At 38.0% G+C, this 23,612-nt stretch overlaps 1 protein-coding gene across 5 annotated transcripts in view; it reads right to left on the reverse strand.

The window, feature by feature from the left end:
• Positions 1 to 6,844: 6,844 nt before the first annotated feature.
• BAZ1A (bromodomain adjacent to zinc finger domain 1A) overlaps positions 6,845 to 23,612 on the reverse strand; it is a 92,657-nt gene continuing 75,889 nt past the window's right edge. For all 5 annotated transcript variants that reach the window (XM_078053563.1, XM_078053561.1, XM_078053562.1 and 2 more), the window contains 7 exons: positions 23,001 to 23,149; positions 15,603 to 15,850; positions 15,283 to 15,509; positions 12,852 to 13,321; positions 10,195 to 10,337; positions 8,286 to 8,373; positions 6,845 to 7,839 (listed from right to left, as the gene is read on the reverse strand). In XM_078053563.1, the coding sequence (XP_077909689.1) occupies positions 7,643 to 7,839; positions 8,286 to 8,373; positions 10,195 to 10,337; positions 12,852 to 13,321; positions 15,283 to 15,509; positions 15,603 to 15,850; positions 23,001 to 23,149 (1,522 nt within the window). In that variant the 3' untranslated portion in view covers positions 6,845 to 7,642. The remainder of the gene's footprint in view (positions 7,840 to 8,285; positions 8,374 to 10,194; positions 10,338 to 12,851; positions 13,322 to 15,282; positions 15,510 to 15,602; positions 15,851 to 23,000; positions 23,150 to 23,612) is intronic.

Consider the following 23,612-nt stretch of genomic DNA (forward strand, 5'->3'; position numbering starts at 1 on the left):
GAGCAGGAAATGAGGGTGGTTGTGTACAATCTGATGCCAGGGGTTGAGAAGTTATGTAGCGCCCAGCAGGCGCTGTTAGGACATAAATATTAAGTCACTTGGACTTTACTTAATAAACAGAACTGTTAGGTATTTCTTTGGGCCTAAGAGTACCTTGAAAACAATTACTGGGATACTAAGGGCACCTTGAACAGAGAAAATTTGGCAGCTTCTACTGTTAAGGATCTTCGGGTTTTATTCTGTGTTACAGGAAGCTATTAAAAGGTTTAAGAAGAGTGACATGGAGTAAATTATAGTATCTTCTAGTAAAATAATAGTTAAAAAATCCAGACATTTAACCTAAAGTGATTCTATCAGTTACTTGTTTAATTATCACAATGTCTTAGGTTTAAATTTTGAAACTCTAATTAATTAGGGACCCCTGCGCTTTCCTCCCTAACAGACAATTTTGCCCCAAGGCTAGAGGCCAATCAAGAACCAAAGCAGAGGCAGGTGTCTTTCAATGACTTTTAAATTGTTTCTCCCTCCGCAAACTCTGTCTACATATTTATGCCAGCTCACATACTTTATAAAATTTTCTGTAGGGTTATCTTTCTTTTCCTTATTTGTAGCAATTCTTTATGTGTTCAGTATACCAGATTTTTCTCTGTTATAATATGCATTGCAAATATATTTTTTTAAAGATTAAATTTTTTATTTTTTTATTTGTCAGAGAGACCCAGGCGCCCCACTATCTTCTCCCATTCCCTGGGCCATTTTTTCATTTTGTTTTTGGTGTCTCCTAAGAAGTTAAAAAAATTATGTTATAGAATGTATCAGGGGCACCTGGGTGGCTCAGTCGTTAAGCATCTGCCTTCCGCTCAGGTCATGATCCCAGGGTCCTGGGATCAACTCCCACATCGGGCTCCCTGCTCAGCGGGAAGCCTGCTTCTCCCTCTCCTACTCCCCCTGCTTGTGTTCCCTCTCTCGCTGTGTATCTGTCAAATAAATAAATAAAAATCTTAAAAAAAAAAAGAATGTATCAAGTTATTCCTTTAGGTTTGTGCCTTTTCTTTTATGTTTATGGTTTGTCTTCCCCCTTCCTTCCTTGATCCCTCCCTCCCATCTTCCTCCCCCTACCCTTCTCCTCCTTCTCCTCCCTACTTCCTCCTTCTTCCCATCTTTTCTCCTTTCTTTCAAGAAATCCTTCCCCACTAGATATTTGATGAGCTCAAGGAATCAGTATTAGTCTTTTTAATGTAATAATGATATTGAGGTGATTTTTGTTTAGGGTCCCTTTCCTTTTAGAGATACATTCTGAAATATTTACAGATGAAGTAGTGTGATGAGGAAGTTCGTTCCTTTTTTTTTTTTTTAAGGTTTTGTTTATTTATTTGTCAGAGAGACAGAACAGGAGAGCACAGGCAGGGGGGAGCGGCAGGCAGAGGGAGAAGCCAACTCCCCGCTGAGCAGGGAGCCCCATGTAGGACTCGATACCAGGCTCTTGGGACCATGGCCTGAGCCGAAGGCAGACGCTTAACCGACTGAGCCACCCACGCGCCCCACACGGAAGTTCATTCTATCTAATTTGTGTATGTTAAAATTTGCCCATAATAAAAAAGCATATATATAATATAGAGAGAGATGAAATCCTTTTCAGTCTTGATATAAAAATATTTTCCTATATATTCTTCAAATAATTGTAAAGTTTTATTCTTTGTATTTAGGCTTCTAATCCCTGGGTGACTCTGAAACACCGCCAGAGAAGAGCACCAGAGAACAGGCTTTTATTGGGCTATCCAGAGATGGTCAAGAAGGAATGCCTGTGTGGTTGGCTGCGTCCTATGACAATTTTTATCCCAGGAAATTTCTTTCCAAACCAATGAGGACAGTTTGCCTTTGCTATGTGGAGGCATGTTTTTGACCTAAATTTGAAGAATGAGGCCCATTATCTTCTACAAATAGGAATAACCAAAGGAGTATTTTACATTTATTGAAAGATTTTTAGACCCTGCTCTTCTTGGTCATTTATTTTTTGGCCATAGGTCAGAACATTTAAAAAAATGTGATAATTGCATTATTTATCTAAGTAAAATACTTTTGCTAAAGCTTCATCTCAAAAAGTTAGCTCTTTAAGATTCTGCCCTTGGAATTCCTACCTTCAAAGTAACATGCACATTTAGAGACGAAGGGCTTCTTTCACATTTGGGTGGGGGCAGTGGTAGATGTTTTTAGATCCAGTAGAAAAGAGTTCAAGCTAAGAGTCTTTGATCTGCTGGGATTCCTAACATATGTGAACTCTCAACACACTTTCTCTAATTCTACCAGATGTAGCCATAGCGAGTCCATCAACTTCTAACTTGCAGTAGTTATAGATCTCTTGCTTTCTATTATACAGGATGGATTTCCAGATGTTCTTTTGATTTGTAGTTTGCTCATTTCTCTCCAAGAAATTGTCAAGAGACGGTTTGGACTGGTGGACCATTTATCTTTGTCCTAAAAGATGGCATTGTTAGGCCACCCAGTAAGTTAAACAAAGAGAGTACTTTGCAGACTCTGACAGAGTTGGTTTAGACTTTAGAGAGAAAAAAAACTGAGTTGAAATGGAGGCTTCTGGCTCTGGATATGATCTATCTTTGAGAGTATGTGAAAAGAATATGTATTCCACTGTTGTTGGGCGGAGGGCTCCATGAATGTTGAGTAGATCCTATTGATTGATGGTGTTACATACTTGCTGATTTTCTGCCTAGTTGTCCTATTAATTGTTGAGAGAGGAGGGGTGAAGTCTCCACCTGTAACTATGGATTTGTCCATTTCTCCTTTCAGTTCTATCAGTTTTCGTTTCCACATGTTTTGCATCCCTAAATGCATACACATTTAGAATCACCATTCTTGGTGTATTGATCCCTTTATTATCATGTAATGTCCCTTCCTGTCTTTGGTAACCTTCATTGTTCTTAAGTCTATTTTGCCTGATATTGATTTATATAGCCACTCCTGATTTTCTTTAATCAATGTTTACATGCTTTATCTTTTTCCATCCTTTTACTTTCAAGCTACCCATATAGTTAAATTTGAAGTGCGTTTCTTGTAGACTGCATATAATTTGGCCATGTGTCTTAATCCATTTTGTCAATCTCTCTTTTTAATTAGTAGGCTATTTATTTGAACACTTTTAGGTTTACATAAAACTAGAGCAGAAAGTAGAGAGAGTTCTCATATACTTCCTAATCCCCATCCCCAGTTTTCCCTCTTAGTAACATCTTCCATTAGTGTGCTACATTTGTTATAACTGATAAACCAATATTGATACCTTATTATTAACTAAAGCCCATAGTTTACATCAGGATTCATTCTTTGTGTTGTACATTCTATGGGTTTTAACAAATCTATAATGAAATATAGCCACCATTACAGAATCATATAGAATAGTTTCACTGCCCTAAAAAGTCCCTGTACTCCATTCAACCCTCTTTTACTCTCTCCCTCCCAGCCCTGGCCAATTTCTTTTGTTGTTGTTCTATTTTTTTAATCGGTATAGATTAAGCCTGGGTGGCTCGGGTCATGATCCCAGGGTCCTGGGATCAAGCCCCGCATCTGGCTCCCTGCTCAGCGGGAAGCCTGCTTCTCCCTCTCCCCCTCCCCCTGCTTGTGTTCCCTCTCTCGCAGCCTCTGTCCAAAAAAAAAAAAAAAAAAAGGCATATAATTATTGCTTTGTTAGGGTTTATGTCTACCTTTTTTTTTCTTTTCTGTTCTTTCTCCAAAGATGTACGAATCCCTGGAATCCCTATGAATATGTTACTTTACATGGCAAAAGAGACTTCTAAAATGCGATTAACTCAAGGACCTTGAATGGGGAGATTTTCCGAGTTGTCTGGGCAGATATAATCTACTCAAATGGGTCTTTAAAATCAGAGAAAATTCCCTGGCAGTGGTTAGAGGAAGATGTGATTATTGAAGAAAGGCACAGAGAAATGTTATGTTGGTAGATTTGAAGATGAAGGGGGCCATGAGCCAAGGAATGTGGGTGACCTCTAGAAGCTGGAAAGAGCACGGAAATGGTTCTTTCCTAGAGACTTCAGGAAGAAAAGCAGTTCTCTGAAAACTTTATTTTAGCCCGTGAGATTTGTGTCAGACTTCTAACCCACAACTAACAAGCTTATATCATCTAAGCTGCTAAATTTGTGGCAATTTGTTACAGCAGCAATAGAAAACTGAAACTGTTTCAGGTGTGTTTGTAGTTGCTCACTGAAGCATTTTTATCATGGTGCTTTATATTTTTCTTTTTTTAGATTTAGTTATTTCAGAGACAGACAGAATGCAGGGGGAGGGAAGAAGGGGAAGCAGACTTCCGGATGAGGATGAAGCCCAACGTGGGGCTCCATGCGGGGCTCGACCTCTTCACCAAAGAATCATGACCTGAGCGGAAACAAAGATTCAGATGCTTAACCGAGCCACCCAGGTGCCCCTATCATGGATGCTTTAAAATCTTTGTCACGTAATTTTGTCATCTTGGTGTTGGCGTCTTTCTCTTTTTCATTCAGTTTGAGATCTTCCTAGTTCGTGGTGTAATTTTCGACTGAAACATGGACATTTTGGTATTATGACTCTGGACCTTATTTAAATCTTCTTGCTTCGCTGGCTTTCTCTGATCCCACTGGCAGGGAAAGCCTGGGAACTGCCTTGTAATTGCCAGATGCAGTAGAAATCCAAGTTTCCCACTCAGCCTTTTATGACACCAGAAATGGGGTTCCCATTATTGCTGGCCAGTGGTGTGAGGCTAGGCGCCTCCTGGTCTCCACTGACGCTGTGGGGGAGCAGGGAAGTACGTCACTACTGACTGGTGGGGTTGAAAGTCCAGGCTCCCTTCTGAGTCTCCACTCACACCGCTTCAGTGGGGGTGTTGGGGCACCTCATTTTATCCTAATGAGGGTGGAAGTCTAGGCTCCCCACTTGATTTTTGTTGGGTGTGTGGGTAAGGCCAGTTTTTGTCTGTGGTGTTTGGCTGGAATGGAGTGGTTATTGTCCAAATGCTTTGTCTTACTAGGCTGCTCCTTTGCCGGTCCTTTGGCTAGGAAAAGCTTTTGTCGTGGCTTTTGTTTTGTTTGTGCCATTTAGAATTTCCAGATGCCGGCTTCTTCAGTATCGTCTGGATATATGAGCCAAAAACAAAACCCAGGGAACTCATCACTCTTTCCTCAGATCCCAAGGTCCCCAGTCAGTCTGCCTCCTCTCCAACTTTCAGGCTTAAGTTTGCTTTATACATAACATCCAAGGGTTTTAGTTTTTAGTTTTATAGAAGGAGGATTAGGGAAAAGGATGCTTACTTACTTCTTTATCCCAGAAGTAGAAGTCTGCCTAAGGATCATTTTTAAAGTTTTTTTTTTTTTCCTCCTTATAGGTTTTTGGACATTTTAGAAAAATTTTTTTCCCAATCTACATTTTTTCTCTTTCTTTCTTCCTTTCTTTTTCTTTCTTTCTTCCTTCCCTTCTCTTTCTCTTTCCCTCTCTTTCTTTCAGATTTTATTTTTTTAAGGTAATCTCTACATCTAACATGGGGCTCGAACTCATGACCCTGAGATCAAGAGTGGTATGCTCTACTGAATGAGGCAGCCAGGCACCCCACCAGTCTACATTTTCTTTCTTTTTTTTTTTTAAGATTTTATTTATTTAAGAGACAGAGCGAGAGAGAGAGAGAGAGAGAGAGAGAGAATGAGTTGGGGGAGGAGCAGAGGGAAGAGAAGCAGACTCCCTGTTGAGCAGGGATCCCCTCGTGGGGCTCGATCCCAGGACCCTGAGATCATGACCTTAGCCGAAGGCAGATGCTTAACTGACGGAGCCACCCAGGCGCCCCTAAATTGCCAAGTTTTAAGACATTAAGACAGACTTTCAAACTCAGTAATTCAGTAGTTAGCCAGAATTTTCCTTCTTAGTATTTAGTCTACAAGAAAAGCAAATATATAAAAATTAATATTAAAAAGTGAAGAATATTAAGTAATCAGATAATTTACTATTAAAGTGTAATTATATTTTAGAATTCTTTCCTGAATATTTAATATACTATTAAAGTAAAATTTTCATTTTTTAAAAAAGATTTTATTTATTTATGTGACAGAGAGTGAGAGAGCGCACAAGCAGGGGGAGTGGTAGGCAGAGGCAGAAGCAGACTCCCCGCTGAGCAAGGGAGCCTCATGCAGGACTCAATCCCAGGACCCTAAGATCATGACCTGAGCCAAAGGCAGATGCCCAACCAACTGGGCCACCTAGGCGCCCCTAAAGTAAAATTTTCTAAGAAATTTGGTTATTGGCATATGAAATGATTACAAAAATACCAAGTTATAGTTGTGAACATATTCATGCAAAGAATCCAGAGAGTTGATCATCTCAAAGCATAAGAGAAAGACATGAAAGAGGGGTAACTACCCAAATAAATAAACCTAATTAAATGAGAATATAATATTGTCCAGATTTAGATGAGCAAATAGAGGGATCACTCTACTGCCTCCCAAAAAGGGAGGACATCTGTCTTTTGCATCCTAAAAGGAACAGCTACTCCTATGAAACTGAGGCCCCTCTGTATCTTCTATACCTAAGAAATAGCACTTTCTATTTTAAAAATTTTTGAGTGGTGTTTTTTAACCAGGTAGGCATATTCCAAATTTTCTTTCTTCCTTTTACTGAGAATCCCTGTCACAGACTGCTACTGTTCCTCATGGGAGGTATCTTACTCCTCCAAAGGTTTGGGCCGAAAAAGATGCAAATCACTGCCATAGAGACTCACGTACAATAAAACATTAGTTCCTATGGTTGGTATGTATCATGTGTAATAGTTCAGTTCTGATTTGTAAAAATTCCAGATTCAGAATACTTGAAAAACATGTATCATTTTATTTGTACACTTAAAAAGTTGTACACAGAAACTTGTAATACAGTTCTATAAAACTGGAAGAACTGTCAGGGAAAGGGGGGGGTGTTACCTTTTATTGATTGATCATTAAGGAAGTTAGAGAAATAAAACAAAAACACAGTAAAATGTTTAAAAAAATTAAAGAACATTTTCCAGGTACAAATTTTATAAATACAAAACAAATTCACAAATTATTTTGAATGCTAAATAAATATCTAGTTAATAAACTCAGACTTAATACCTCCAGCCAGCACTGGTACAGCACTTCAAGGATATAAAATTGGATTCATTCATGTGTAGTGTTGAAAGAATGTGCTCATCAAACAATTCTTAGACATATATACTTTTCTAAACTGTGCTATAATAGAAGATGTATCTGTATACAGATAAATCTTCCTTAATACCACTTCTAAAAAAAAATCAATGACAAAATAAATCACAGGTGAAAAAATACTTTCAAAGATATTGGGACACATGAATGATCTCAAAATGTACAAAAACCTCTGTAAACCAGTACTGTATCCAATACATCTATCAAACTTATTAGATACTGAACAAAACTGTAGCAAAGGAAATCTTTCCTACATTCTCCTGAGTGCTTAATATTAAAATTGAGAATATAGTGCAGGCCACACTTCAGTGTGGTCAATCAGCTGTTATTGCTTTATATATATATGTCTGCTTTAGAGCATGATTTAATGTTCCATTTTCATGAACAATTTGTTTTCCTCAAATATATCCTTTAGAAGGACAAAATTAGATTCGTGACTTTTTTGCAGCTGGTGGTGTGCTAACTTGATCCACATTCCCAGGCGTGACATGGAGTCCAAGTTTTTGAGCCTGAATATGAAAAAATGCTTGAAGCCTAGTTCCAGCTTTTGCTTCACTTGTGTTACGAGGGTTGTACTCAAAGCAGTTCGAAAACATTAACTCAATATCATCGATAAATTCCGCTAGAAAGAAAAAACCAAATGAGATTAAAATAAAAGTACATAAACTCTAAACATAATTTTTTGTTTATATGATATCTGGAAATGTCATTAAGAAAATGGAAGCCCACTTTTTTCTTTAGAAATTGAAGCCTCTGAAACAAGGTAGCAGATCTAAAGCTTAAAACTGTTTAACTACAAATGCTTTAACATTGTTCTACTGAAACTATGCAATTATGTAATTAGGAATGTTACATAATTGCACACAACTTCTATTAAGATCAGATTCTACAAAATATCTAACTCATTCAAACCCCTATCCATCTTTCATCTACATAGACAAGCATTTTAGAGACCTCCTGGGATGCCAGCTACACAATCCGTTAATATACATCATTTAAATAACAAGAAAAACAGCAGTTACCTCTTTAAACAAAAATAATTATCAGAGAAAAACATAAATTACTTACATGCTAATTTATATTCACATTTGTTCACTTTTTCACGAATTATATTTAAGGCAATGGGCTTTTTGATGATGTCATAATAGTCTGGGACCTGTAAAAAAATTCAAATATATCTCTCCTATAGAAAATTTATCAGAGATAAGTGGTCAAATATGTGAAAGTTCTGCACTTAAAAGCAACTGAATGTTAATCTCTGAATACTATTATTCCATTAAAACCACTTAATATGTTTCAGTCACTATAATGTTGTAGAAGCTTATTTGATACTATAAAAAATGACAACTTATTGTGAAAAGAAAAAGCTTATGATTCTGCTTGTGTGCTCTCTTTCTCTCTCTGTCTCTATTTCTCTCCACAGAGATACATATATGTATCTATGAAGTTATTTAATGAGCATTATTACATTTGTAATAAATAATAAAATGTATGTAACAAAACTTAATTCAGCGCAAAAACTACTCAGGAAAAATGAGTTAGGGTCAAACTGAGATTTAATTTTTATAGGATGCTATGCAATGGTAATTAATCCTTCACATTCTTGCTCTAGCAATCTCAAAGTAGAATTCGGAAGGTATCACTTTTTCATTCAGAAGCCTTCACCTAACACACCTAAAAGTGAGACCCTTTATAATCTACTTGTGCCTCTCTAACACATCCGTTGTTCCATTCAAACTACTCATCATTTTCCATATTCTCACTTCTGGGTCTTTAACTTACCATGCCCTTTTCATGCAATGTCCTTATTTCATTTCTCACTGTTGATATTCCACCTATCTTTAATGACCAGACCAAACAGTTCTTCCATTACAAACTTTTACATTCCTGCTATTCCCTCCCTCCGAAATGCTCAAATCAATCTCCTTTTCTTCTCTACTTCTGGAAGTCCATTAGAACTTCTATTACAGGGGGATGGGGTAACTGGGTGATGGGTACTAAGGAGGGCACGTGTGGTGATGAGCACTGGGTGTTATACGCAACTAATGAATCGTTGAACACTACATCAAAAACTAATGATGTGCTATATGATGGCTACATAATAAAAAAAAAAACTAACCTGATTCTATAATAATAAAAAAAAGAACTTCTATCAGCACTGTAACACTGTCCCATCTGCTGCAGCACACATCACGTTCTGCCCCCCGGATATAAATAACTCCAAAACCAACTCAAATGCCTTAGTTTTAGGCCATCTGTTTTCTAAGAGTACCTATCTTCCACAGTAGTGTTTTCACACCGTGGTCTCTGGACCAGCGCCATCAGCATCATTCCAGACCTAGTGAATCAAGAACTCTGGGGTGAGGACCAGTTACCTGTGTTTTAACAAGCCCGCCCAAGTGATTCTGGTGTACGCTGAAGTCTGAGAACAGCTGTTTTGCGTAACAGAAGTCAATAATAGCACACAGGTGAATTAAATCTACTCATACTCATTACACAGAATAAACACACTGAAGCTATTTCAACGTTACTGTCATCATGCATGAGAATCAGTCAGGGTTGGAAGGGGCTGAGGAGAGAATGCTCTCGAATGCCCTTGCTTTCAGTGTAGAAACTAACTTTCCAAGTGTTTAAAAAAACAAAGTATATGGTGACTAACAGGTGGTTTTGACTACCTCAAAGTTGCCAAGCAGACTAAATCAGGTAATGTACATGAATACATTTTATCAGGATTTTTTTTTTTTTTTTTTGACAGAGAGAGACACAGCGAGAGAGGGAACAGAAGCAGCGGGAGTGGGAGAGGGAGAAGCAGGCTTCCCGCTGAGCAGGGAGCCAGATGTGGGGCTCGATCCCAGGACCCTGGGATCATGACCTGAGCCAAAGGCAGACACTTAACGACTGAGCCACCCAGGCGCCCCTATCAGGTTTTTTTTAAAATCTAATTTTATTTTATTATGTTCAAGTTTAATGATATTACCTGGATTTTGGAAACGAGTCTCAAAAACGGCCAGCTGTCATCATGCCGTACCAGTTCCACAACAAGTTGTTCAAAAGCAGACAATTCATGAACTCCTCCTTGTCGGCCTGAACTCCTTCGACTCAGGGTCATAGGAGAGGATTCTAAATAAATAATTAATTTTAGGTGATGACAAAGCAAAATATTTGATCACTACAAGCTAAATGGGTATAAAAATACAGCCTAAATTCAAACAGAAAATTGATATTCGATATACAGTGAGATAAATTAACTTACATTCTGAAACACGAAAATCTGGACTAAATATTCACTCTTTCCTTTGTTTTAAAAAAGACTTTATTATTTATTTTTATGATTATTAATTTTTTTAAAAAAGTTTTTATTTAAGTAATCTCTACACCCAATGTGGGGCTTGAACTCACGACCTTGAGATGAAGAGTTGCATGCTCTTCTGACGGAGCCAGCCCAGTACCCCTAAAGATTTTATTTTTAAGTAATCTTTATATCCAATGTGGGGCTCGAACTCACAACCCCAAGATCAAGAGTTGCATGCTCCACTGACTGAGTCAGCCAGGTGCCCCCACTATTTCCTTTCTGATCATAAAACTTCCAAATTAATTAAACATTCAGTGGGAACATGTTGTAAAAACACTGTAATATAAAAGAAAATTCTTAGAACACAAAGTTTATAGACTATTTTTTAGCCCATTTTGTTAAAAATATTTTTTCAACTATAATAAAAAGCAAGCAAGCAATTCTCCAGAATTTCCTGAAACACATACTTGGGAAAGCAACCTCTTCAGATCTAGCAAGTAGACCTCTTTATAAATTACCTTGCATAAGAGAAATGTAATGTTTAATAACGAAGTAAAAGATTATCTTAAAGATAATCTCCCTATTTATTTGAGGGAGGGAGAGGGAAGGAGGGAGAGAGAGAGTGAAAGAGAGCAAGTGTGGGGGGGGAGCAGAGGGAGAAGGACAAGCAGACTCCACGCTGAGCATGGAGCCTGAGGTGGGGCTTGATCCCACGACCCTGGGATCACAACCGGAGCCAAAATCAAGAGTCAGTCCCTCAACCGACTGAGTCACCCAGGCGCCCCTCTTATCTTAATTTCATATGGGGACTTCCTTAAAGCAAAATGCTTTCTCATAAAACCTAAGGTATATATAACAAAATCTAAAGTGTATGAATTAGTATAAAAGGGTAGCATAGTTCATATTATGAATTCAGGTGTTTAAATTCTCTACTTAAATGTAAATGCATACATTTCCCCCTTCGTTTGTCACTGGAACCAGGTTAGTAATTTTATAAATCAATCAAATTTTTTTTTTTTTTTTTTTAAATTTTTTTTTTTTTTTAAAGATTTTATTTATTTATTTAAGACAGAGAGAATGAGAGAGAGAGAGCACATGAGAGGGGGGAGGGTCAGAGGGTGAAGCAGGCTCCCTGCCGAGCAGAGAGCCCGATGCGGGACTCGATCCAGGGACTCCAGGATCATGACCCGAGCCGAAGGCAGTCGCTTAACCAACTGAGCCACCCAGGCGCCCCAAAATTTTTTTTTCTTAGCGGAGTTTTTTAGAATACAAATGTTTTGGTATACTATGTTTCCAAACAGCCTGAAGAAGAGCAAAACTGATAGGTAAGGGGATAGGAAAAGCTAAATTAGATCTTGGTGCCAAGTTACCTGATACAACACCCTTCCACCACCCTGACAATCTAGTGACTGCATAAACAGACTGTCTTCCATTCTTTCACCAAATGAACTTCTTAATCCTGTCATGTATTTGAATAATGCAATACAACCTACCTATAGTTCTTCAAGGAACAGTATCATTTTTTATGTCTAATTTCATTTTCTGGAACTATTAAAGTTTTATTACTACTGACATTAAAAGAAAAAAAGAATAGAATCGAAGAGATAAATAGATTATTATTTGGATAAAGATTACTATAAACAACAATTATCAGAATTAAAAAGATAGCCGATGATCACTCCCTAACAATATTATTCCCCCATTTCTCCCCTGCCCCCAAATTCAGTATGTCAGATAGGAACCTTCCCAAATAACCGAAAGTAGCTTGTCTAGGTGATGATGAGTAGGTGTATTTTAAAGGAGAAAAGGGTAGAAGAGAATGAATGTGTTATAATGGGTTCTACTGACACTATTGAAATGTTGGCCAAATCTCCCCATTAGAAACAGGACGCTGCAAATTTCTCACAACTACCTTGCTACCCTTCTAGAAAAATACCCATAATTTACCTTATTCCCCAAATAGCTGCCCTTTCGATGAATATTATGCTTCAGGCCAGGTTGCTCCCTAATCACTTAGTCTATTTTAGTCACAGCCTTTTTTTTTTTTTTTTAAAGATTTTATTTATTTATTTGAGAGAGAGAGAATGAGAGACAGAGAGCATGAGAGGGAGGAGGGTCAGAGGGAGAAGCAGACTCCCTGCCGAGCAGGGAGCCTGATGCGGGACTCGATCCCGGGACTCCAGGATCATGACCTGAGCCGAAGGCAGTCGCTTAACCAACTGAGCCACCCAGGCGCCCTAGTCACAGCCTTTAAAAAATGATGCAAAATATCTCAACACTCAATCTTCCCAAATGATTCCATTTTCTTAGGTAAGAATAATTTAAATTAGACTTCTTCATACCTGTAGATTGTCTTTTCCTTCCTCTTCTCCTGGATTCACTATCTTGGAGAGAAAGTTTTGGAGTAACATTTAGAGATCTTGACTTCTCACTTGACTTTGTGGCAATGACTCTGAAGTTAGGGAAGCTGGGACTATTTTCTGGTGTATTATTAGCACTCTTCCTGCCTCTGCGTTTTCTACGAGGACTAAGTAGTTCCACGAATACATCTGCTTGCAGTGGGCTGTAACTCTGGCGAGTCGAACGACTGGCAATTCTTAAAGATTTAGTTTCTGTTGGAGGGGCAGACTTTATCTTTCTAAGGCTTCTACCAGTGGTTTTAGAGGAAACAGTTGTTTTGGGTGTACTCTGCTGACTCCTTGAAGTATATCTTCCAGGATCTTGTCGTTGGCCACGACTTGAGAAAGAAGAGCTAAGTCTCCCTCTTGTTTTAATTGGCAATCTAACTTGCGGTCTTCCTCGTTTTGGTGGGCTGTAAATATTGTTAGAAAACATAATTATTGCACAGAGAAACGATGCACATACGGTAATTTCTATTCCCCTTGTCCTACTCTTCAGCCAGTGAGCTCTCACACATTTCTTTGGTGTCCTTATGCTACAGGAAACCATCACTCTTCATTACCACTGAGGCTGAGGTAACCTACGAGCTTGGTCAAAGTGGGCCCGAAACCTGTGGTTCCTGAATACCATGCTAAGAATCTCTTTGCCACCTTCTGATTCTTACTGTAAAATATAAAACTAGGTTCAATCTTTTATCTTACTTTTATTCTTAGTAAATTCTACCCCCAACATGGGGCTAGAACTCACGACCCTGAGCTCAAGAGTTACATGCTCCACTGACTGAGCCAGCCAAGCACCCCTAGGTTCAATCTTTTAATTGCCTTTAAGTTGTAGACAAGGATGAAACAACCCCTTTAAGCCTCTTTTTATCTCCCCATATACCTGGACTTCCAGTCTACCTAAAGTATTTCCAAGAATTTTCCAAATTCTTTATCTTTTTTTTTTTTAAAGATTTTATTTATTTATTTGACAGAGAGAGACACAGTGAGAGGGGGAACACAAGCAGGGGGAGTAGGAGAGGGAGATGTAGGCTTCCTGCTGAGCAGGGAGCCTGATGCGGGGCTCGATCCCAGGACCCTGGGATCATGACCTGAGCCGAAGACAGATGCTTAATGAATGCCCCAAATTCTTTATCATCTTTATGTTTAACATAAATACTGCCCTTACAATCTACAGGGAAGACGGCTCCTGCTAGTTGGAGCGAGTAAAAAAGTAACTTGCTTACAATAGATGCGGTAGCTCTCTCTACTTATCCTCTGCAGACTGGCCTTTTTGTACCTTGTCAGTTCAAAGTTGCCCTTGCTTTACATCCACTTTCCTGATTCCACATGAATGGGGTTCAAATGTTAAAAAGGTGGGGAAGTCTTAGGGACAAATAAGGGGGAGAATACTCCAGTGCTGCCACAGCAGGAATAACCAGGCCCCCAACACATTCATTAGGCCTGGGCGACACAGCTTGCTAAGCTGCAGAATATCTGGTTATATGGTAGTATAGGAGTTGTTTCTGGATGCTAATGTGGAAGGAGTATAACAATACCATGTGCCTACTGGCTTTTCTCTCTCTCCATAGATGCCAAAATCACCAATATTTGAGTATAACTCCTTGAGAAAGCAAGAGGGGCACTGGGAAGCTGCATTCGTTCATCTTTATCTCATCAATATCCTCTGGAATGCTTATTTGCTGCTTTAGGCATAAAATTAAGTAAAATCAAACTTGATGGGGGTCTGAATTGGTATTCCTGTCCAAACGTGAACTCATATTTGATTTTATGATCTGGCTAAACTCACAAAGGTACTACACTCCCTCAGGAATAACTTCAAATGCTTAGAATACTAAAGCAAGGATAACTTTAGGCCACTATATTACACACCAGTTTTTAAAAAGTTACGGGACATTGGGAAGGTATGTGCTATGGTGAGCACTATGAATTGTGTAAGACTGTTGAATCACAGACCTGTACCTCTGAAACAAATAATACATTATATGTTAAAAAAAAGAAGAAGATAGTAGGAAGGGAAAGATGAAGGGGGGGAAATCAGAGGGGGAGACGAACCATGAGAGACTATGGACTGTGAGAAACAAACTGAGGGTTCTAGATAGGAGGGTGGGGGGGATGGGTTAGCCTGGTGATGGGTATTAAAGAGGGCACGTATTGAATGGAGTACTGGGTGTTATATGCAAACAATGAATCATGGAACACTACATCAAAAACTAATGATGTAATTAATGTATGGTGATTAACATAACATAATAAAATAAAATTAAGAAAAAAAAAAGTTATGGGCCCCAAACATTCCATTTGTATTTAAGTAGTCAAGAGACTGTCTAGTTATGACTCACAAACTCTCATTTTATTGCATATTAGGACTTACCTGACTTCTTCCTCTTCTTGAGAGTCATCTTCATCTTGTTCTATCTCATACTCCTCCTCCTCACTTTGACCCTCTTCATCATCATCATCAACTTCATCATCCTCACCTTCCATACTGTCTTCCATATCTTCATCACTTTCCAAGGATGGTCTCTGTCTAGAGGAGAGTCTCCTAGAACGTTGCTTTGGCCGACACTCTGGACAAAACCAATCTCCTTCAGGCACAGTCTTGACAAATCACAGAAATGATCATTAGTCATCTGTCACTCAAAACCTCAACCACTCAATTCTAATCTAAGAAGTAGAAGAGGGAAAAACTACCTTGAGCTTTGGTCGAACACAGTAGGTATGATGACCCCGATCACAGCCATCACAAAGTACCATGTTTTCAGCATCGCCCTTCTTTCGGCATATCTTGCAACGAGCATTCAGTATAGATTTAGACCATATCACACTACGATCCAAGGTGGACAGATGAAGAAAGACTTGGGATAGACTAGCAGAAGCGAGGAGAGACTCTCTCCAACGGTCCAGGACTGTTTTGTAAGAACGCCCACTGTCACTGGCATCTTAAATGAAAATGTAAAGTGATTTAAGTTTCTAGGCAAACCTTAGATATCTCCTAGAACTATTTTCTTGGTATTTTAAAAAAGTTAGATTTTAAAGTTCTTCTAAAACTCAATAAAAAGATCGTGTTGATATTAAAAACAAAACCTCATGTTCAAGAATATATTTGCTGAGCCACACCTTGTTTGTGACATAAGGAATTACTTAAATCCGTAAATCAAAAGCTTCGGGATTCCAATAGTTAAAAAGAGAAAAATAACTTAGGCAATATGTTCTCAAGCTAGTCTTTTTTATCAATTCTTGACCTGACTTAAGAGAACTAGCTAAATATGATTACAAGTCAGTTACTATCCATTTGAATCAAGAATATTGCTTCCTCTTTTCAGATAAAAGATGGACTACTCTCTAAGTTAAACATCAATCATGTATGAGGTTTCTTTGGGGCTGATGAAAATTTTCTTTCTTTTTTTTTTTTTTTAAAGATTTTATGTATTTATTCATGAGACAGAGAGAGAGAGGCAGAGGGAGAAGCAGGCTCCCAAGGAGCAGGGAACCCGATGCGGGACTCGATCCCAGGACCCTGGGATCATGACCTGAGCCGAAGGCAGACGCTTAACCATCTGAGCCACCCAGGCGCCCGCTGATGAAAATTTTCTGAAATTAGATCGTGGTGAATGGCTATACAACCATGAATATATTAAAACCCACTGAACTACACACTCTTTAAAAGGATGAATTTTATATATGTGAATATCTCAACACAGCTATTACTGAAAATATCAATTATGTAGAAATGCCAACTCTATTGTCTTCTATCTCTAAGAAAATATTTTTTAAATGAGGTAAATAAAAAAATGCTAATACCCCACACTTCCCAAAGGAACTTTTAGCACCAATATTTACATAAGAACATTTGAAATTTCTTTCATTAATAACATCATTCTTTTGTCTTCTGGACTAAAAAAGTTATTAAGAGTCATTTGATTAGATGGCATTAACTAGCCAGTCTATCATTTTACATTGGCATGTGATTTCTCTCTTCAATTAATCTTCAATTATTGCTACCACTTTAGTTTTCCTGACATTATGGTTAATTATGAAAGGACTACCACATAATGTCAAAATTCTACAAGGTATATAAGACTCCATATATAGTTTGTTTCTATTATGACATATTTCCTACTATTATCCTCAAAAAAAGTCCTCTTGGGCAGTAGCATAATGGTTAAGGAATGTAGGCTCTGGAGTCAATCTGCCTTGAGGTAAGTACTAGTTCCCCTAGGTGAGTGAGCTGGGTCAAGTTACTTAACTCCTCTGTGCCTCAGGCTCCCCCCAACAGTAATATGTAGATAGCATCTACTTCTGAGGGCTGTTGGGAAGATTAAGTAAAGACAAGTAAAATGCCTGTCGTGGAGTAAATACTGTTACTGTTACCATTATTCCTGCATTATACTGTCGCTCCTATGTGCAACAATTTAGAAGATACAAAACAAGTCTATTCTAGGTCCCTACATTTAAGAAATTTTTTATATAGCTGGGAGAATGAAGATATACACAGGAATTGAAGTCATAAATGAGCAGACCTGCCAAACCCTAGTAAGTCTTGAGCTCCTGTTTGTTGGGCAGGATGAGAGAGACAGGACGTGAAATCTAGGGCTCACCCAATGTGTTGAATCCTTTCTGAAAAGCTAGAACTCCAAAAGGCTATACCCTTAAGCATCAGGGTGGAAAAGGGTACCATGAAGAAAGAAAGTAGCCAGGAAATCTGCTTTTCTGGACCTTGAAGTTGGATGGAAAGGGAAAATAAATCTACCCTGAGAACATGTAACTACAAGCAATGCGTTAAATAGTTTAAAACCTGAAAACACCTAAGATTTTTTTTTAAGATTTTTATTTATTTATTTATTTGAGAGAGAGAATGAGAGAGACAGCATGAGAGGGGGGAGGGTCAGAGGGAGAAGCAGACTCCCTGCTGAGCAGGGAGCCCGACGCGGGGCTCCATCCCAGGACCCTGAGGATCATGGATCCAGGATCATGACCTGAGCTGAAGGCAGATGCTTAACCGACTGAGCCACCCAGGTGCCCCAACACCTAAGATTTTTAAAGTGGTCCAGATTGGTACTGACCTCAGTTGAATGACAGAAACAAGTACAAATCTTTGCAAATTCTCTCAAGAAATTTCCATAGATGAAGTTGTGAGGAATGAGAGTTAATAGTCAAAACCCACAATGCACAGGTGGAAACAAAACATTAGAGGCAAGAGCCAGCAGAATCTGACCCATAAAGACCTGAGAGATTAGAATTAGACAGAGAATATAAAATAACTATTTTAATATGTTTTAAGAAATAAATGTCTAAAAATGTAAGTAACCAAGCAGTTTGAAAAAGCATTAAGAACCTCCAAAAATAATTGAGAGTAATAACTCAATGACAGCAGGAAAAAATGAATGGGTCAAATTGTTCTTCAGGTAAAGCTAAAGAGAAATATTAGCAAAGTAGGAAATAAATGCAATAATACAGTCCATTTGATTTATTTCCACCCTCTCATTTTGTGTTTTCTATTTACCATGGTTTTTTGATATAAGGCTTCATGAAAAGTTCTGGCCTGAGCAGGACCTCTAAGGAAGGAGGCAACAAAAATTGCTAGTTCAAAGATCTTGAAGAAATCTTTCTGGATAAATCAGAGGACATTCTTATTAGAAAAGGCAAGAAATAAGGCTGCATACAGGCCAATGTGGAAGAGTGGAAGGAAAAAACAAATTGGGCAGAGCCTTTGGAACCTTGAAAGTCAGTGTGAATGATTTTTTTTTTTGAAGATTTTATTTATTTATTTGAGAGAGAGAGAGTGAGAGAGAGCATGAACGGGGAGAGGGTCAGAGGGAGAAGCAGACTCCCCGCTGAGCAGGGAGCCCGATGCAGGACTCGATCCTAGGACTCCGGGATCATGAACCTGAGCCGAAGGCAGTCGCTGAATCAACTGAGCCACCCAGGCGCCCAGTTTGAATGATTTTTAACTCAAAGGTTGGTGAAACATTATGGGTTTTGACCAAATCAATGGTAGCTCAAGGTCCAATTTTTATCCCACCTACTTTTTTTTTTTTAAGATTTTATTTTTTATTTGATAGAGAGAGAGAGAGCGTGCACACGCACCCAAGAGAGTGAACAAGAGCACAAGCAGGGGGAGCGGCAGGCAGAGGGAGAAGCAGGCTCCCTGCTGAGCAAGGAGCCTGATGCGGGACTCCATCCCAGGACCCTGGGATCATGACCTGAGCCGAAGGCAGCCGCTTAACTGACTGAGCCACCTAGGCATCCCTATCCCACCTACTTTTAAACGGATGTTCACATTTTCACATTTTTATATAGTACCTAAATAAGGATAAAAAACAGTGTATACTATTGATCCCATTTTTCTGTTGTCTTGCTTCTTCTCCAGATTATAAAACTCTCAAGGGCAGAAATGTCTTATTTCTCTTTTATCTTCCATCATGCTAGCATAAATAAATTCCTCAAGAAATTAGAATTAGGATTTTACTAATATGAAATAATGGTAGTCATATGATCAAATGTTACACTGGGAGATTTCATATTGTTAACTGCCACTACATAGTAATCCATGTGACCACACTACGTAGGTTCTTCCTGGAGATAAAACAATACAGGAACTCCCACCCTATAACTCTCCCTATGCTAGTAAAAAAAAGAAAAAAAGAAAGTGGTAAATAAATACTATATGCAAAATAAGTAAACATACCTTCATCACTGTTCATCTTTTTCACTAATAACTTAAGTATACTAAGATTCACAATGTCAACTTTTTATATACCAATTTTTAAGTTTCATTAGCTGAGGTATGCAATGTAGAAGAAAAATGCTAGGAAGATGATATTGTTTTATAAGCTTGTCCCCCAACCTCATTCCTTTCCAAAAAAATTAAGTTCAAGGTTTTCTGTCAAAAGCTAAATATTCAAACCAGTACTCAGCAACACAGAAAGTAAAACCATAATTCTTCAAAAAGACAATATTCTTTAAAAAGTTAAAAATTTACCATCTCTCACACTAGATTGATCCTCCTCTCTCTTTTTCTTGTCCTTTTTTTTCCTATCTCCCCTTTGATCTTTATTAATTTCTGTGTTACCTAATATCAAATTGATAAAGTTAGTTTAAGGATTTTTTTCATAGCTTAAGGGTTTAACCATGAGCATGACTTTATAAATGATGAAATTACCAACCTAAACAAACAATTCTCACATATCTTACCTAAAATTATTCAAATATATCTTCAAGTTAAAAAAAGCCTAGTTTTATTAATGTTATTAATTGGTAGAATAAAAGGGACATCCTAAGGAAGGTGGAATATAAGTAAAATTTTTATTTCTTACTTGCTTCCTCAAGAAACTGAAGTTAATCTCTGAAGCTAAACTGGGAAAATTCCTACAGTTAATTGCTCTGTTAATTTGCTATGCTGAAAAATAATCAAAAGAATGGAGAATTTTAATATATATTCTATCTCAAACATTCATAAAACGGAATCCCATTTCTCTCCCGGATTAAGGATATTCTTGATTATGTTGCTCTAAATATTTATATTATCTTAAAACCCCAGAGGCACCTCTATCTCTTGTCCCATTCAAAACAGATCCTCCAAAGGCTTAAACATAATATAAAAAGCTACAGACATCAATTATTCTATTAACTTTTTATGGGGCAACAATGGTAGATGATAATACCCATATTATAAATGATCAACATCTAAACTTTGATCAACATTTACCACCAAAGTAAGTTGAACTTTTCTTATTTCACCTTTTTTTAAGACCTCAACTTGAAACTGTTCCTTTTCTATCCCTTGGGATGAAATGAATGTTCCAACACTGCCGCATACAACCCCGCATAAAGAACACTATAGCTCTCAGCTCTCATATAACCTACTAGATGTAAGCTGTAACGTCTCCCAGTGTTAACTTTTCCCTTTTGTTTAAATCTTTAATAAGATGTACTGATGAAAATATGGACACACTAAACAATTTGATTTTTTTCCCTTGAATTTATAAATAACTTTAACTGATGGCAGTTTCAGAAATGGAAAATACAGCAGAATTGCATTTTATCTCTTTTGGAATCACAGAATTAATGAGTAGTAGTGAAATATTTATAAAGGCTACATAATTTACAAATAACTTTTAATTGAAATTTTAATTTTAGTAATTGTAGATTCACACGTGGTTGTAAGAAATAATAGAGAGGGATCCCTTGTATATGTAACTCGATTTAGACAAAGAAAATATTTTTTTAAAAGATTTTATTTATTTATTTGGGAGAGAGAGAGAGTGACAGGGATAGAGAGAGCACGAGTCGGGAGGAGAGGGAGAAGCAGACTCCCCGCTGAGCAGGGAGACTGAGCCGGGGCTCAATCCCAGGACCCTGGAATCATGACCTGAGCCCAAGGCAGATAGACGCTTAACCAACTGAGCCACCCAGGTGCCCCAAGACACAGAAAATATTAAGAAATATTGAAGACTGTGAAATAAGAGTGATATAGGAAATACAAACTAATACTTTTGTGAGCTATGACCATACATATTTATTTCTACAACTACTACTTTCTAATCTGAAAAGTGAGTCATTGAGCTCATGGTAGAATTATCAATTTATAAAAATATGAATAGGCTTATTAGAACAATGAGATACTGGCCATAAACTCTTCAATTTCAAAACAGACAATTTACAAATATATTCACATTCTGATAGCACCATACATTTATGAAAACTTTGTTCTTACTACTCAAACAAGTAATATTCAAATAATTTAAAAAAGATTTTAGTCTATTCAAGTTGCTCTCAATAGGAGACCAAAAAGATATGGTTTTATTTATTTATTTATTAAAGATTTTATTTATTCATTTATTTGACAGAGAGAGACACAGCGAGAGAGGGACCACAAGCAGGGGGAGTGGGAGAGGGAGAAGCAGGCTTCCCGCCGAGTAGGCAGCCCGATGCGGGGCTCGATCCCAGGACTCTGGGATCATGACCTGAGCCAAAGGCAGACGCTTAACGACTGAGCCACCCAGGCGCCCCTATTTATTTATTTTTAAAGATTTTTTTTTATTTGAGAGGGAGAGAGAGCATGAGCAGGGGGAGGGGCAGAGGAAGAGGGAGAAGCAGACTCCCTGCTGAATGGGGAGCCCAATGCAGGCTCGATCCCGGGACTCTGGGATCATGAGCTGAGCTGAAAGCAGACACTTAACTGACTGAGCCACCCAGGTGCCCCAAGATATGGTTTTAAAAACTGTTTCTTCTAACACCCCACCACTGAGATACAAACTAACTTGATATGATGAATTATAAATTAATGTATCAGAAAGAGCACCGGAAAGTAGAGGCAGTTATGATATGAAAATTGATTTGGAACTTGAAACATATTTTCCTAAAGACAGTGATTATGTTCCTAGATTAGTCCCTAAAAACATATTAACTTCATAAATTGCTAAAACACGATCCAGACAGTATTACTTCTATCATCCTACCATAAATTATAGAGCATTTCCTCATTTATGTACCCTTTAAAACTTGGTATTTCTTACTTAGTGCTTCTTATACAGTGCTCAGGTTAGTGATCCAATTATTATTATTGTGAGCAGGGAGCCTGAAGTGGGGCTCGATTCCACGGCCCTGAGATCATGACCTGAGCTGAAATAAAGTCGGCCACTCAACCAACTGAGCCACCCAGTCGCCCCAGTGTCACACATTATTAAACCATACCCCTAATGGTGGACATTTAATTAGCTTCTTTGGGGTTCTGTTTTAGATAACAAATATTTATATACAAACAAATATTTATATACAATTTTTGATTATGTAGGATCTGGCTAGTCACATGTTTTGGTAATCTTTCTTTTGATGAAACACAAAAGAAAAGATTGACAGAAGTAGTCAAAAAGACAGTCATTAAAGATGAGTATTTAGAGTAAAAAGGACTTAAGTACTATTTTTAAAAATCTCACCTGAAATAACCCATGTTTTGAAATGAAAATACAATCTCAAGTTTTTCAAATTTGCCAATTTTACTGTGTCAGCCCATATATTTCTACTAAAGGGCAATTTCAGAATCATTTAAAATATAACTAATATTTGGAAGTAAAAACCGGTACTTACCGAGTGGAGCTTTGAGAAAACGCCGCTCAATGCCCTGCTCTATCTGAAAAAGCGCCGTTGCCAGATAATGAACCACATTGCTCACTGACTGGGGGGTACTTGCATTAGTTGAGACAGTACTTGGAGTTTCTGTTTTTATGCCCAAAAGTCTACAATGAAAACATGGAATAGTTTATGGTACTTAAAAACTCGAGTCCATTCCCCCAAATACTTACTTACACCTGTGTAAGAAACAGTTCCCTCAATCTCACAGGGGATCACATAAGCCAGTATGAAAGGGAGATAAATACATGAATCAAGAGCTAAACTAAATACCAAGTCATTTAAGGAGGTCAGAAGGGCAAATAGTTGGAGGGAAGGTAGATGAGACAAGGCTTAGGGGAAAGGTTTTAGGTAGATGACCCAGTGATGGGCCTTAATGATAAGTATCCCAGGCAGCTTACCTCTCTCTCTTTTTCTCTTGCTTCAACTTTTACTGGCTAGGACACTGATAGCTACCTCCTAAGTAGTTTCTTAGCCTCCAGTCTTATTCCCTTTGCAAGAAATCTCCATATTGCAGCTAAAATGATCATTTAAACGTACAAACCTATTTGCTCAAAGCCTTCAGTACTA

The sequence above is a fragment of the Halichoerus grypus genome, chromosome 8 (assembly GCF_964656455.1).
Source record: "Halichoerus grypus chromosome 8, mHalGry1.hap1.1, whole genome shotgun sequence".
In the NCBI taxonomy this organism is placed as follows: Eukaryota; Metazoa; Chordata; class Mammalia; order Carnivora; family Phocidae; genus Halichoerus; species Halichoerus grypus.